Below are 17,097 nucleotides of genomic sequence, written 5' to 3'. Positions count from 1 at the left end.
ACGCGGGGCTCGAATTCATGAACTGCAAGATCATGGCCTGAGCTGAAGTCAGACGCTTAACTGACTGAGCCACCCAGGGGCCCCCCCTTTATCAGTTTTTAAAGCCTGGGATAACTGTTAAAAGCCACGGGATGGTTTGGGAACTGTATGGCCCCAGTGCTCACATGCATGCATGTGCATGAGGCATTTAAAAAATAAGACCAAGGAGGCAAATAGGACTCTCTCTCTAAAAGTAGAGAATCTGGGGGCACCTAGGTGGCTCAGTCTGTTAAGCACCCGACTCTTGATTTCAGCTCAGGTCATGGTTTCCTGGTTTGTGGGATGGAGCCCCATGTCAGGCTTTGAGCTCTCCATGCGGAGCCTGCTTAGGATTCTCTCTCTCTCCTCTCTTTGCCCCTCCCCCAACTTGCACATTTGTGTGCACTCTCTTTTCTCAAAATAAATAAACATTTTTAAAAAATTTAAAAAAGTGAAGAATCCTGGCCAACCTTTTGGGATGTTCTGCACAAAATCCAGTTCAAATATTCTTTTTTTGTTTTTTTAAGATTTTTATTTTTTAAGTAATCTCTACACCCAGTGTGGGGCTTGAACTTATAACCCTGAGATCAAGAGTTGCATGCTGTACCACCTGAGCCTGCCAGGAGCCCCCAGTTCAAATACTCTTTTTTTTTTTTTTTTAATTTAGTGTTATTTATTTTTGAGAGAGAGAGAGAACATGAGAGCGAGAGCAAGTGGGGGAGGGGTAAAGAGAGAGAGGGGGATGGAGGATCTAAAGCAGGCTCTGCACTGACAGCAGAGAGTCCGATGCAGGACTCGAACTCAAGAACCATGAGATCATGCCCTGAGCTGAAGTTGGTTGCTTAACTGACTGAGCCACACAGGCACCCCACCAGTTCAAATATTCTTAAGCAATGCAAGAACTTAGTCCCAACAAGAGGTGTCCTAATAAATAATGAATATGAATAAGTTGAGCTTAAATTCACATGATTATTGTGCAGCTTTCCATGAAGAATGTTTCATACTTAGTATCGCATTGTAACAGCCCATCCCATACTATTTTTTAAATCACTAACTTTGCAACATTTATAGCATGCGTGAGTCATGAAAATGTTAGATATTGTAATATATATTTTGATGCATTGTTAAAATACCCAAGGTTGTAATATTAAGTAATCAGTATTTATTCTTAATGTTTCTTCCTTCAATAATCAACATTTTGGCAGAGGAAACAAATGATCTTATTTATGTAGGGGGACACTCTGAAGTAACGTTGATAGGCTTTAAGAATCTGTTGCAAAACCAGGAAATGTCTCTAATCGATGGCCATTTCTTCACTGTATAATAGTAAATGACTAAAGAGGCCAAGTATGTCTAGGGTGAGGGAAGATGATGGTTGATAATGACATGGATTTATTAAAAGTAATGAGAGCTAGAGGAGATAAAAATCAGCTGAGGAAAAATAAATTATCACCGTTTGTATTAGTTTATAGGGCTTGGGAGTTGAAATAGGGCACTGTAGTTAGTGACAAATAATATTTATCTTTTTCGTTATGCTGTGTAATATTCTGTACTGGCGTTTGACATTAACAAATATGTTTGACTTTTCGGAGCTTATGAAGCTTTTTCTTAAAAAAAAAGATCTTAGAATGCACTAAGGGATTTAAACCATTAGAAGAGAACTATTCAAGGTGTGGGGCATTGTGTATATGTGTTCGTTTCCTGCTTTTGGCACTCTTGTTTTTGGACATTGTGACACATGGGCTACTCTCATTGTTCCCCTTCCTTTCCGTCTGCCTCCCTCGGATCTACTGTGATTCGGTGAGCTTCCTCATCAGGGAAGGAAATTTCTCAGGATTACTATTTAATTGGGTAAGCTCAGGTAGTTGACTTTTTGTTTCATGATTGACAAAAGGTCTGCTAAGCAATTAATACATTAATAAAGCTAGATGATAGGGTTGTTATAATGGCTATTACTAATTGACTCTCCTAAGAGCTTTGCGTGCACCACGTCATGTGCTCCTTCCAGCAGTCCGGGGAGGTAGACACTGATTGCTCTGTTTGACAGCTGAGGAAGATGGCACTTAGAGACAAGTCAAGCAACTCGCCCCGGATCACTGTCAGTGGCAACCTTGACTAGACCCATTGGCTGTTTGAACTGTTGTCCTTAGTCTTCAACATTTTTTTCCCCTGTGGGGAAATGCCTTCTAAGTTCTAGCAGCAAGTTTAGTATAAAATAACAGAGTTGTGTGAACAGTAAGTTAGGGAGCCGGTGGTTACAGATTCTTTCTTTGCTACCAGTGTTGCACAGTTGTCTTTTGTACTCTTTTCCTAAGATCTGTCTGTACTGTAGAGCCAAATAAGTATTTTTGAATAGACTGAAGAACGAGTTTTTAGGATTAAGTTGTAATTTTTGACTCCTCTGACTTGAAATGCCTCTGCCAACAACTTTACATTCTGTCCAGGGTATGGCTAACCTGTGCCCTGTAGTAGTCATTTAGTAAATGCTTTTGGGAAGAATTCCGACAGAATACTAAATTTATCTACAAGTTAGAATGTTCCCCTAAGCTTTGCAAGGCCCATTGGCTCTCTCCACAAAGCCTGACTCTTACAGAAGTGGAGTGTTGGGAAGGGAAGGAAGATAATTAGGTTATAGGCCAGTAACTATTCAAGTCGAATGCTTTTCAAATGACCACAAGTCAGATAAAGTTAATTTCCTATTTTTCAGTTTTTGAGCAACATAATGTAACTGTTAGTTTCAGATAAACTGCTGCTCTAATTATCTTTTTTTTTTTTTTCTGATTATCTTTCTTGCCAAACTTCTTAATCACAAAAGCCAATTTCACCTTGCTAGTTCCCAGCTTTTAGTTCTTATTTGCTGGTGCCATTATGCTCTCTTACCGACACAGGCATAAAGGTAAAGCCAATGTCCTTAATCCTGCCTCTGAATCAGGGCACGGCTGCCTGTAACTTGCTGCTAAATCTTACAGCTCTTAACAGTCAGAATTTTAGCTGTTAGAAAGTGGAGTTTTTAACCAGTAGCTTTTTGCATTCTTGTTTCTTAGCCCCATTCTTGGTAGCAGAAATGAAGCTTCTTTGTCCATATTCTATTCTGAACCGTGAAAACCAAGTTTATAAGTTTATAAGTTAATTTGGTTAATTCCTTTGAACAGTTATAACTGCTGCTGCATGGTGGCAGCTTGGGTGGACTTAGAAGTAATTAGGAATGTGGAAGCCCTCTTTGCCCATCCTGGCTTCTGGGGATTTTAATGATGGAAGGTGACCTCAGAATTCTTATGCAACTGCTGATAGAGTCCATGCAGGTTCCTTAAATGGCTGACAGGGGGCAGACGTGAGTTGACAGGAGAGACAGACTCAGGTGAACCGGACCATACAAGCAGCACCTAAAAAGGGCAACAGTGACTCGGTTCCAGCTTGTTAATGCCATGTGAAAATGTGAGCCTGGTGTTGTAACACTGCCCACATTTTTGAAAAGAGTTTGAATCTTGATGTCAAAGCTTTTATTTCTTAAGATGTTGGTAGATCGCTCATGTGACTTTTTAAAATTATGGGCCGAATAACCTGTTATCTGTAGACCATCAATTTGTGACCTGTTGCGCTCTGTGATACAGAGTATTAAGTCTCTGAGGGTGTAATTTGAGCAAGGCTAGGGCTTTTATCATCTGAGAGATTCATTATTTTGTGCTGGAGTTGGTTTAAGAGAGCCCTGGAATAGATTAACGTATTTTTTCTTAAATTCCTAGTTACTTAGGGAGAATGAAATGTCAGCTCTTGTTGTCTGTGGAAAGAAAAATGGGGGCCCTGGTAGTACTGAGCTCCTGATGTGAGCCCACCGAAAGTTCACGGGGCATGGTGGGCCCAAGCCATCAGGTTTGAGACCTGCGTATCCCTCCCTGTCTGGAAATGTCAAAATTGCTCGTAAGTAGAAGCGATTGTAGGGATCCTACATACATCTCATAGAGTCTCCAAAATTGTTGGCAGGATACATCCTTCATCCAACATCTTAAATAAGAGGTAGAAGTTGCTATAAATCTAGTTGGTATACTGGAGGAAGTAATAATTCTGCTTACACCTTAGCAGATTCATAATGCAAATCAAGTTTGATTCCATATGTAGGTAAACATTTGTCATTCTTCACTCTTTGAGAAAGGTAGAATTCAGAACAGACATTTCTTTTGGTTTGCTGCCTATGTGAAGATGACTCTTTACATTTATGCCTGCCAACCCTCTGTCTTAGTTTTCATGGTAGTAAAATAAATGTTATCTGTTAAGGGAGACTAGTAACTTAATTTTATTGGAGATACTTTCATAGAAATGCTCAGCACTAATGATTACATCAAAAACCATACTTTATTTTATGTATAGCAATACAATTTACATATTAAATAACACTATAATAGAATGATTTGATATAGTTTTAAACAGAAGAAAAAAGGGAAAAATTTCAGGTTACAAAACCCCTCCCCCCTGAACAAATTAAAAAAACAAAACAAAACAACAATCACTTTTTCCAAATGGGTCAATGCAACGAATGTATTCAGTGACTAATTATGTCTAATTCCTATTGCACAAATGGTCAATGGAATTGAGAAAGAAAACCCAATTTTCACAATCACTGCCTCAAAGAAATAACACGTGTTGGATTCTTTTGGAATGCAAAGATATAGTTCTTGCTACTTCAATATACAGAAAGTTGAATTCACATATCCACCACAAAGAAAAACCCAAAAAACTAAAACAAAAACAAAACAAAACAAAACTATGACGGAGTTGAAACTAGAAAAAAATTAGCTTTATATGAAAATATAAAATTCTATGATTATATACCATAGATACAAAGTTTCCAGAAGATGCTTATCCAAGCAACAAAATATTTACAGTTTTAATGATTTTAGCTATTTCAAAATGAAGTGAAAGAAACATGAATTAACATGAAGGCTGAGGTTTTTTTTTCTTTTTTCTTTTTTAGAAACAATGGCTGCTTGGCTAGTTTCAAATGTCCTAACAAAAAAGGAGTCACTACCCCAAATGTTGGAGAGTTGCAACATTTTATAAAATCGGCTGTCTCCTTTTCTGGAGATGTTTATTTCTTAAAACTCAAGATTTTTCTTGAAATTAATTATCCTCTGTAGAAAATGCTTCCCTTTGCAAATATTTAACAAAAATACTAAAAACAGTTTAACAGCTAAGACAAAGTAGAGGCCAAATATTAGTACAATTCCTTCTTATTTGTAGCATGCCTTCTTTCTAGAGATAAGTAAAGCCAGTATCGCATGTTAAATGGCAACTAAGGGAAAGCGCAAAGGGGTAAGTGAAATTATAGCTGTTTAAAAAAAAAAAAAGCAGGCATTTTCCCTTCATATAAAAATTCACTGGCACCTTTTGAACATAATCTTTAGAACACAGGAGTTGAAAATGCATTTTCCAGTATAATTGCTAAATTCTTAAGACAAACTACATTTTGATTATTATTTCTTAAATTGTGATGAGTTTGGGTTTATTTTTTGCTTAGAATTAGTAATATGTATCTTTGGTAAATTGGTATCTATATTTTAATTTTTAAATATATATGCATTTTAAGAAAAAAATTCCTAACAAGGCAGTTGTGCTGTGTCATTATAAAATAATTAAGGTTATTTGTTGATTTCAACATGTCACTCTGGGCTAAAATTTCCAACAGCCAAACCTTGAACACCATCAACTTCTCTGACCGTGCTGGACTCTTCAACTTGAAATAGACTCTTAAAGCTCCAAGGCATAAAAATTTAGGAAAACCAATTCAATGATCTTACTTTTGAAATTCAGAAGTTAACTTTTTAACACACGCGTATATAAAAGAAGACATTGTGGCTTTTGGATGCAAAAAGAGTTCTCCTGATGCCAGTAAGGGGTCTCCTCTGATGCCCAGTATGGCCACTTGTTCTGATCACTGCAGTCCAGTGTTGTATGATGTGTGCATTCTGTTCACCTAGAGCTAAATTCATACACCCACCAGCTTATTTTATAAAATAGCACATGATCGTTTGCAATAGCTATTTCCTTTCCCCCTGAGTGCAAATGGTAATAACCTTGTTGTGTAGTTAAGCAGTGTGTTCATGTCTCAAACAAAACACCATCTTTGAAACTCTCTGCCTCTGGAAAGATGCAAGCATATTTCTACTGATAACAAATGAAGGATCATATTCAGGATACACTCTCTGGGGCAAGTGAGGAACGAACTGCTGAACAGAGCTGTCCTCACTGAAGTGTGTTTGGACCACTTAGGCAAGATGGGCAAACAGCAACTGCTCATGTTCCAGTGTGTGAGGATTTGCAGACTTTGGCTCAAGCCCACTATAGACACACAATTTCTCTGAGAACTTCAAGCCACCTTTTCAATGCTTCTGTTTACTCGCGATCTTTCTTTTATTATAACTACGATACCCATGTAAGAAATGGTCACAGAATTGTGTTGGAACTTAACGGTTTTCACGAATTGAGCCCTCTATAAATAGCACAGAAGGAAATACGTGCTGTTTTCTAAGCAGTGTTCATTTGTCTCAGAAAAAATTACCAAGGGACCATGAACCCCAGCATTACTTCTCACAGCCAAACCTGTGCCAACTACTAAAAAAGAGTTCACTCCTATCAATACTCTATATAAATTAAGTATAATCTGCTTGATTGACTGAAAAGGATCTAGCTCTTGCCATGATCTGCAACCTTGCCCTTCCTGATTCCCCTCAGCCTTCCGGCAGCTGTGGTGTTTCTGTGTTCAAGCTTCTCTCCTTCTGTGTAGATAGAGCTTCCTGGTGTTACCTCTGACGGCAGTGGAGGGGCCGCAGAGGTGTTCTTTCCTCTAGCACGTACAGTTTAGTGGACTTCGCTCACTTGCGCACCTTTCCTTAAGCCTCACCTACATGGTTCGTGAACAGTGGACTATTGCCATGTTGTAGAATTTATGTGATGAAAACATGAGATTAACCCTGGCAAGTGACACAGTTCATGAAAACGCCATCAACCTGGCCTGTGCATCGGAACTCCCAAACTTGGACGGTAGCCTCTCCTTAGTGGCTTTGCTTCCTCAGCACCACTCTGACAGACTTCACAGAAAGCCGACTTAAGAGAAATAGAACCTCAGCACTGATTATCATTAATGTCACAGAACCTACCCAGATAGTATGATAGTAGCCAGTATGGAGTTGTTGTTGAAGTTTATTGACATAAAAATTAACCAAAACTCTTTTCTTCTTGACAGGCCCAGTTCTGGTGATGACTTCACTTCTAACAGAAGCCATCCCTTAAACACAAATATGTAATAGAAAAGATCTCAGTAAGGAGCTTATTTTTCTAACTGAACTGAAATTTCTTATCAGTGCTCCTAATTTCCCAATTGTGTACTTACGGCAGGGTGAATATGGCTCCAGAGGCTAGATCAGATAAGTTCCTTGGGCTCTGTGTAATGATTATTAGCCTCTTTGAGGGAAGTGTGTCTGTTCTTGGGGCTAAACCACACCAAGCCATCCCCATCTTTGAAAATCTATTTGAAAATGTCCATATCCTCTTTTATTCAAGATTCTGATTTCGTCTCTCCAAATCAGACTTCTCCACGTGTGGGAATCTACATAGTCCCAAGACTTTTGCTAATAAAGTATTTTCAGTTTTATCCTAAGTACAAGAATATATGTCATTATGGAATTTATCAGGAAATATTTGGCAAAAAAGGAAAGAAAAGAATGTTAACTATTTAGGTAGTTTTTATTAGAGTGCTAGACGAGTAATAGGGATATTTTAGAGGGCTAATTTCAAAGTTACACACCTGCAGAAATTTTCATTGTTCTACCTGCCATGATGTATGGTATTAGAAACCAAGAAGCATTAATGGAGAGTTACTAAAGGGGAGATGTGTAAACTATTGCCATATCCCTATTGTAAAAGATAGCCCTGACTGCAGGGTGTAGCTATTTCAGAGGGTCAAGATGGAAATAACACACACCGTCCACATAGCTACTGTGAAAACTGTAATACAGAGATATCCTTTATTTTGACACAGTTGGGGAATTTTTTTTAAGCTATGAATATAACTTCAACTAATAAGTGATGTTCACATAAAGCTCTTAAGCCTTCTAATTTCTTAATGGATACCTTTACCGTCATAAACGGAACTGTTTCAAGGCCATGAGGTTGACAGACTGTCTCAGTAGCTCTCAGGAACCTGCTCTTCTTTACAAGAAAACAATGCCCATCCACTCCATTAAAGTACAGAAGGCAGACAGTATTGAGCAGTGCCTAAAACAAACAGAGGAGAGGACCGAGGAAAAGCTCAGCATTGCCTGCTAGGAGGATGCAGCTGCTTTTGCAATAATAATAAAAAAACCAAGATCCACTGTCCTGACAAAACCTTCACTGTACTGAACTAAAAAGTAGCATGTGTGTTCTCATGGAATGTCACATCAGGGCTTGCTTTAGGATTAGATTATAGGCAGTAACACTGATCATATAGTGCAAACTAGGTAAAATTGCGTTTCACTGTGTGAAATGAACAGAGGTGCAAATGCTCAGTAGGATACCATTAAGACATAAAATGGCAAAAAATAAATATCAAAACTTTTATCAGTGTAAAAAAGTAACTGGGTTATTGTATAACCTAGAGTCTGGCAAAAAAGGCCTCAAAAAAGTTCTCAGTCTTCAGAAGTTTTACAAATTAAGTGCCCATTCGGGATTCCAATCACACTAGAGATTCCATGCTCTCGGCAGGGTCTGATTCGTCTGCAATGAGAACAGCACCATTTTTGTCCACTGTCATGGGACCATTTCCATTTTCTTTAGTGCTGACCAGGCTGAGCATTGCTTTATAGACAAACTGGTATTGTTCCTGAAAAACAAGGAGAAGACAGTTTGAGACAAAGAACAGCTTAGTCATTTCATCTAAGGTAGAAAGAACGATTTTTTAAAAAGGTAATTATAAAAAAACAAGAATATACATTTATGCTAAGAAACTTTAAAAAATGACTTGAATCCTTTCATAGTGGAGACCTTTGCCTTCTGCATGTCACTTTGATTGTTGTTAGTTGAGAACTCATTCTCAGTACAGACAGTGAATTAAGAGAATGGAATATCCCTGTGCTAGAACTGGAGAATACCATACTCTAGAAAGCAGAGTTTCTCGCTCTCAACACTAATGATGTTTTCAGGAAGATGAGTCTTTGTTGGAGAGGTGTGTCTGCTGCGTGCCAAGATGTTTAGCAGCTTCCCTAGGCTCTGCTCAGTCGGTGCCAGAGCACTGGTCTCCATCGCCAGTTGTGATGACCAAAAAAAAAAGTCTCCAGATGTTGCCAAACATCCCCTGGGAGTGGGGGGGCGGGGCAAAACCACCCCTCACTGACAACTGCTGCTCTAATTCAAGTGTTTGCCTGAGTTTCGGTTGATGGAGGAACAGGTTTCACAAAGAAGCAAAGTACTTACAATGTCTGTGAATACTCCAGGCCTCATAAGATTGATCATTTTTGCAACCTGGAAAACATCCACAGCATTTTCATTCTCCAGTTGCTGGGACAGGGTGGTAAGGGCACACAGCATTCCTGCTGAAACTGCTCCATACCTTGGGGAGGAAAAAAAAAATGCTATTTCAGATTTGCTAAGGGATTAAATTTACTGGAATGAAATTAACACCATATATTTGCATGGTGGCATATGTTTGCATAGTCCGCACACGGACTGCAGTGACCTCTCTTCTTGAAATCAGTGAAATGCTGGACAGGGGGAGAAGATGTAGAGACTAGCACAAAGGTGCCATTTGTTCATGAATGTGAAAGCTCCCAAACTGGCTTATCAGATGCTCAGCTTGATACTCCAGATGAAATGAGAGGTTTAAAATTAGACTGGGGATAGCTATAGAAGACTTAATGCTGGGGACGAGGTGGGAAAAATATGAGAACCCTAACTACAAGCTCCTGGATGTGCAGAGGTAGGGAAAGGACCTGAAAAAAAAAAAAAAAATCCCCCCCCCCCCCCAAAAAAAAAAAAAAAACAGCTAAATCAAACTTAGAAAACGTGACTTGAAATGTGTGGCTCAAAATGTAGTCAGAAAAGTTTCAAAATGAATTTCACATTAGGTCATTGTTTTTGGCACTGAAGTGGAATTTTGCCAGTTAGAGTACCTCTGATAAAAGTCTTGGAAAAATATGGTTGTTTTTGACACACACAGTCTCTCTCTCTCTCTCTCTCTCTCTCACTCTCTCACACACACACACACACACACACACACACACATTTAGAATGGAAATCCCATTTTTTTCCAGGAACCTCTGGTGGCACATTAGTGTTAAGAAAACACAGGGATTGAAAGAATTGTTCCAGGTGATGATGCTGGTAGAAATGAAACTAGAATTTATATGGCTTGCATATTTATATGGCTTGTGCCCACTGTTCTATTAAAAACTATTAAATGTGCAGTTTATAGTGCAGTTTATGTGCAAGTTTCTGAGTTTATCGTTATATGAAATTGAAACATTACAGATGTTTTACATCTTTAATACAAATAAGACCAAAGCTCCCAACTGTAGAGGTCAGCTAGCTAGAGGTAAAAACTGTTCTACATTTAGGTCCAGTCGCCCAGAGTCCAGTTTGTTGGTACATTTCAGTCTGGTTCATTACTTCCGTGCTGTATGCATACTGGACTCACTGGCTTCCCTGTAGGTGGGCATTTACATGGTTCGTATCTTGGGCATACCAGTGGAATTACCATGAGTAGAAAAATTGGCTCACAGGTATGCCCATTTTTAGTTTTAAAGATACTGCAATGTTTCTCTCCTAGTGGTTGTTACCGGTTTATCCCCCTCCCAGCATGAGAACACTTGTTTCTCTGACATCATTTTATTTGAATTTTTTTAAAGTTTATTTTTTTTGAGATCAAGAGAGTGAAGAGGGGATGGGGGAGAGGGAGAGAGAGAGAATCCCAAGCAGGCTCCACGCCGTTGACAGATTCTGACATGGGGCTTGAACTCACAAACTGTGAGATCATGACCTGAGCTGAAATAGAGAGTTGGATGCTTAACTGACTGAGCTACCCAGGCGCCCCCATCTTCTCGTCATTTTAAAGTTGAAAAGCTTCTCCTAATCTGATGGGTGAAAAACTGTATCTTAATGTTAGTTTAATTTGCATTTTCTTGATTACCAGGAAGTTTGAGAATCTTTTGTGTTTATGGCCTGTGTTTCCTCTTCTGAAATTGTGTGTTAATATACTTTGGCCATTTCTCTTAGCTCTCTTTTATTTGTAGCATAGGTTGTAAATATTTCTTCCAGTGTCTCAGTTTCCCTTAACATTGTTTGTAGGTACTTTTGTTACACATAATCAAATGGCTTCATCTTTCATTTTTGGCTTTTTTGGAATCTTGAGAATGCTTTTTCTAACCCAGCACTTTAAAAACATTCTCCTACATTTTTCTATTTTTATTTTTTACATTTCATTGTATATTTCATCTGAATCCTATTTTGGTATAAGGTTACGGTCTGATTTTACTTATTTTTCTAATGGGTGACTTTTTTTTTTATTAGATAGTCTCCTCTTTTCTCATTGCATTTCCTTTGTATCAAATACTAAATTGTCATATAGTTTCTGAAATCTGTTTGGCCCTTTAATCTATTTTTTGTATTTCCCTACATTTAATTCCTATAGATTTTTAATGTTCTGACATCCGAAAGAGCAAGTTCCTGTAGTCTTGGCTGTCTCTACATTCATTGTTTCATGTTTTTTTTGTGCTTCAAACATCTGTATTTTCATTTTTACTTGTACACTTATTTCCAAATACCTCTACTCCTTGATTCCTTCCTGTCCTGTTTCATATTAGTCTTGAAACTGAATGCTCAAGGAACACAAAAAGTTTTACTGGGGTTTTGCTTAGTTTGCCCTCAATACATAGATTGGTTAGAGGACAGTAACCTCTTTTTGAGTTTTTCTGTTCATGAACATGATATCTTTTCTCCCTTTTTCAGGTCTTTTGTAGTTATCATTTACATTTTACAGTTTTCTTCATTGTCTTTGCCAGTTTCATTTTAGGGTAATTTCTAGGTGCCTTTTTAGAGTCTGTCACTCCTAAGAATGGCCTCTTTTTATGATCTTTTGTTTGGTTTCAGTTGATACATAGGAACATTAGTGATTTTCACATGGTGAACTTGTATCCTGCCATGCAGAACTCTTTTTAAGTTCTAATAATTTGTGGATTATCTAGGAAGTTGGCTTCGTCTTTATCTGCCAATAATGTTAGTTTTGTCTCTTTTCACCTTTTGTATTTCTTACATCTTTTGCTTTTATTGCATGGGCTAGGACCCGGTAGTTGTGCATTGTAACACTGCAAGGGGGTCTCATATTGTTGTCTTTCATGGTAAAGCCCCTAAGTTTTTCGTGTTAAATAAAGATGTTTGCTGTGGGCTTCTGATAAATAACATTTATCAAGTTAAAGAAGATACTTGCGACTTTGTTTGCTAAGAGTGTTTTCTTTTGGGGAGGGAGATCACGAGTGAATGTTATTTTATCCTGTGCTTTCCAACACCTATTGACTCTTTTAGCAATTCCTTTAATAATGCCCTGAATTCACTTGAGAGAGCAGTGGTAACACTTAACCAGCTCTACACCCTTTTCATGATACATGAAACGATCTTACTTTTAATGATACATATTTCTTTTAATCCAACATACTGGATTCTAACAGTATTTTATTTAGATTTTTGTACCCATAATCAAATAAGTAAGATTGGCCTATACTTTTCCATTCTGGTGTTATCTTTTTTTTTTTTTTTTTTTTTTTAAATCAAGGTTACATTAAATCTCCTGTGTTTGTTACTGTTTAAGTATAGCCTAGTGAGCACTTGGTGGGCCTTAACAGTTTGGGAACTCGTCTGTTTATTCAGTTCTTGGTGATTATTAAGGTGTGTTATGCTCTTACTATGTGCCAGGATCTCTTGCAGGTATTAAGTGTACCAAGTTAATCGTCACAATAATCCTGTGCTATGACTGTTGTTATTCCCCTTCCAAAGCTGAAGAAACAAGGTAAGTTCCGGTGACGTAACTGGCCAAGGCCTCACAGTTTGCCAGACGACTTTAGTTTGAGCTGATACATGTTAATGGCTCATAATAGAAGCTAATATATACAATATGTTCAGTAAACACCATTTATTATACTTATTATTGAGACTTAAACATGTATTGGTATAAACAATTTCAAGCGTTTATTTTAAAGTATTTCTATTTTAACCTTTTGTTATTAGAAAACATCAAACACTGGAAAGTACTGTAACTTTGATGTAGCCATTACTCAATTACAGCCGTCACTGGCTCATGGCCAATCTTGTTTCACATCTACTTCCTCCCGCATATCCTTTGAAGTAAATCCCACGTATTTTATTCATTAATATTTTAGTATAAGAGATAAAATTAAAAAATATATATATATAAACATTATCACACCTCAGCAAATGAACAGTTACCAAATATTTTGAGTGTAACTGCAGATACACGATAGATGCTTTTCTTCCCAATGGCAACTTATGCCCTCCCTGCTTTTTTCTTCACCATTTCCCAAAACTGTATGTTTTATGAGACTTAAGTTCTTAGAAAATCTCAGCCGTTATTTCTTTAATCTCTTTTGTCAACATGGATCACTTCTGAGATGTATGTTAGAACTCACCTATCTAGTCCGTAACTAAGTTTGATTTCACTTCTGTCCATTCTACTACTACTAGCCTGTCTCTTGTTTTTCCCCTATCTTGGACTCTCTCATTTGTCCCTGTTTGATTATACATGTTTCTGGTTAATGTCCTAGTCTTCTGTTAGATCTCTGAGCATGTGTTCTATTGTAACTGCTCCAGTAACTGATTTACACTTTGTTGTTGTTCTTCTTGCTTTGATCATTATGTTAACTTTCCTCAGATTCTAAATTGTACTCAGTTTACCTTCTTATTGAGCATGACTAGCGTTTTTTTTTTTTTAATCCTCTGTACTAATTATTATTTTTTCCAGTAGGACAAAAATCTAACCTTTGCTTAATATGTTCTAGTGAAACTGTTAGACTCAGGACCCTTTCCCCAACCTCCCCCTGTCCCCCAAACCAATCTCTTTGTTAAAGCTCTCCATAGCCTTTCAGATAGAAAAGTCCCGTATTACGTATCTTATACAGTGTGTACTCTATGTGGATGTACTCTCGCCTGTCCTTGGATTGCCTTTCTTAGATTTAGCCACTCTTAAATAAGCACCTAAATTAAAAGGAAGCACCTACACAGTAAGATTTCAAACAGGACCAGAAACTAAGTCAAATTAATCAAATCCACAGATCATTTAAATATTTTCTACATACCAAACACGATAGTGAAAGGGTAAAGACTGAAAAAATAGAGGCCATTCTCAGATTAGGAATTAGATAGAATTAGAGGATATTTATTGAGTTTCATGGATTTGCCCTTCAGACTATAAGAACTTGGTGAAAAAGTGATACTAGTAATTTTATAACATGTATAAAACAAGAGTAGTGTACAGATTCACTGTTTGCCTTTCTCAAAGGGCCCCACTGAGAGGAATGTTTATTTAGTGCAGCTAAGAAGAAAGCAGAATGTGTTTTCATCTTTCCTTGCCTATACCTCGAAGAAAAAGAAGTCCTTGAAGTTCCTGATGGACAATAATGTAAGTGCTCTATATTCATTTTAAACCACAGTGGGATTCCTTGTATTGTCAGTGTGTATAATACCTCTGCCCACTTAATTATATTTTTTACTCTTCCATATAATTATTGTACCTTCGCTTTTAAGAGGTTTTAACAATCACTTTATTGCTCAAATAAGCATTAAAAAAAAGTTTTAAAAATCATAACCAAAAATGCGATCCAGAGTTATAACTCTGTCACTATGAAGAAACTAAAGCTTCCCGTAGAAATCATTAGGGCAAAAAGGAAAACAGAGTTAAAGCTTGAATATGCAGCGGTCCGGGGGAATCAAGGCAACATGAAAGCCTTCCGCAGGACTTTAAGAAATTAACACTTTGGGGAGTGCCTGCGTGGCTAAGTAGCTTGAGTGTCCGACTCTTGATTTCAGGTCAGGTTGTGGTCTCAGGGTCGTAGGAATGAACCCCATACCGGGTTCCTCAGTGAGCCTGGAGACTGCTTGAGATTCTCTCTGTCCCCTCCCCCAATCTCTCTCTAAAATAGTACTTAAAAAAATTTTAAAACTTTGGAAGTGAATGAGAAAATAAAGTAGGAAAACATGGTCTGGAGAACTGAGGGACATGAATGCCAGAGTGCTTCCTGTGACAACCAGTGGGAGGCAGTGCTAACCAGCAGGATTAGATAGATCTGGATCTGACTGCAGTCAGGGCCAGCTTCCTGGCTACGGTCTGACGGGTCTCCTGCTCACAAGAGTCCTGCGCTTAGTTTAATGCTGTGCTGTTGCCATCGGGAACTTTTTTTTTACTGAAGTATAGTTGATATACCATATTAGTTTCAGGTGTGTAACAATGATTTGACAAGTATATATGTTAGGAACTATTCACCATGATAGTGACCCAAGTTATTACATTATTAAGTATATTTCCTATGCTATACTTGTCATCTCTGTGATTTATTTATAACTGGAAGTCTGTACTTACTAACCCCCTTCACCTATTTCACCCATCTCCCTACTACTGACAACCACCAGTTCTGTTTATCTTAGTTTACTTCTATGTGGAATCTTAAATAAAAAGAACAGAAGTGAAATCACTTGTATTTGTCTTTATCTGATTACTGCACTTAGCCCGATACCTTCTAGTTCTACCCATGTTGATGTAAAAGGTGACTTCTCTCTCTTTTTTTTTTTAATGCCTGAGTAATATTCTATTGTATACATACATCACATCTTCTGTATCCACTCATCTATTTACGGACATTTAGATTTCTTATGTATTATGACTATTGTAAATAACACTGCAGTGAACATAGGGGTGCATGCCTCCTTTTCAATTAGTGTTTTTGTTTTCTTCTGATAAATGCCCATAAATGGAATTACTGATCATATGGTATTTCTATTTTTACTTTGTTGAGTAGCTTCGGCGCTGTTTTACATAGTGGCTGCACGTATTTATTTTTTCCATTTCTTCTAGGTTTGTCTAACTTGTTGGCTTAGAAGTTTTAATAGTACACTCTCATTATCCTTTGTATTTCCTTGGTGTTGGCTATAACTTCTTTTTCATTTGTAATGTTATTTCAGTCTGCTTTCTTTCTTGAGGAGTCTGGTTTCTTAGTCTTGTTTATCTTTTCAAAGAACCAGGTTTTGGTTTCATTGATTTTTTTTTTTTTAATTTTTTTTTTCAACGTTTTTTATTTATTTTTGGGACAGAGAGAGACAGAGCATGAACGGGGGAGGGGCAGAGAGAGAGGGAGACACAGAATCGGAAACAGGCTCCAGGCTCCGAGCCATCAGCCCAGAGCCTGACGCGGGGCTCGAACTCACGCACCGCGAGATCGTGACCTGGCTGAAGTCGGACGCTTAACCGACTGCGCCACCCAGGCGCCCCGATGTTGTTGTTTTTTTTTTTTTTTAAGCTTATTTGTTTATTATGAGAGTGGCAGAGAGAGAAGGTGAGAGCGAGAATCCCAAGCAGGCTCTGTGTTGCCAGCCCAGAGTCCATTGTGGGGCCTCAAACCCATGAACTCATGAGATCATGGCCTGAGCTGAAACTGAGTGGGATGCCTAGCCAACTGAGCCATCCAGGCACCCCTTCATTGATAGTTTCCATGGTTTTTTTAGTCTACATTTATTTCTACTCTGATCTTTTTTTTCTTCTCCTAAGTTTTGGCTCTGTTTGTTCTTCCTTTTCTAGCTCCTTTAGGTTCCTAAGGATAGACTGCTTGAGAGTTTTATTTCTTGAGGTAGGCCTGTATTGCTATACATTTCCTTCTTAGAACTGCTTTTGCCACATCTCAAAAGATTTTGCATGTTCATTTGCCTCCAGGTATTTTTTAATTTCCTCTTGGATTTCTTCATTGAGACATTGGTTGTTTAATAGCATGTTATTTATCCTCCATATATTTGTATTTTTTCCAGGTTTTCTTGTAATTTATTTCTAGTTTCATACTA

General features: G+C 37.9%; 1 protein-coding gene across 4 annotated transcripts in view; it reads right to left on the bottom strand.

Moving 5' to 3' along the window:
* Positions 1-4,349: 4,349 nt before the first annotated feature.
* The window catches only part of PTPRG (protein tyrosine phosphatase receptor type G), a 712,041-nt gene continuing 699,293 nt past the window's right edge, over positions 4,350-17,097 (bottom strand). For all 4 annotated transcript variants that reach the window (XM_019469870.2, XM_019469872.2, XM_019469869.2 and 1 more), the window contains 2 exons: positions 9,463-9,598; positions 4,350-8,872 (listed from right to left, as the gene is read on the bottom strand). In XM_019469870.2, coding sequence (XP_019325415.1) covers positions 8,726-8,872; positions 9,463-9,598 — 283 coding nt within the window. In that variant the 3' untranslated portion in view covers positions 4,350-8,725. The remainder of the gene's footprint in view (positions 8,873-9,462; positions 9,599-17,097) is intronic.

This window comes from Panthera pardus, unplaced genomic scaffold, assembly GCF_024362965.1.
Source record: "Panthera pardus isolate Hobbes unplaced genomic scaffold, ASM2436296v1 HiC_scaffold_8, whole genome shotgun sequence".
NCBI classification, from domain to species: domain Eukaryota; kingdom Metazoa; phylum Chordata; class Mammalia; order Carnivora; family Felidae; genus Panthera; species Panthera pardus.
This window is presented reverse-complemented; position numbering and strand designations above follow the sequence as displayed.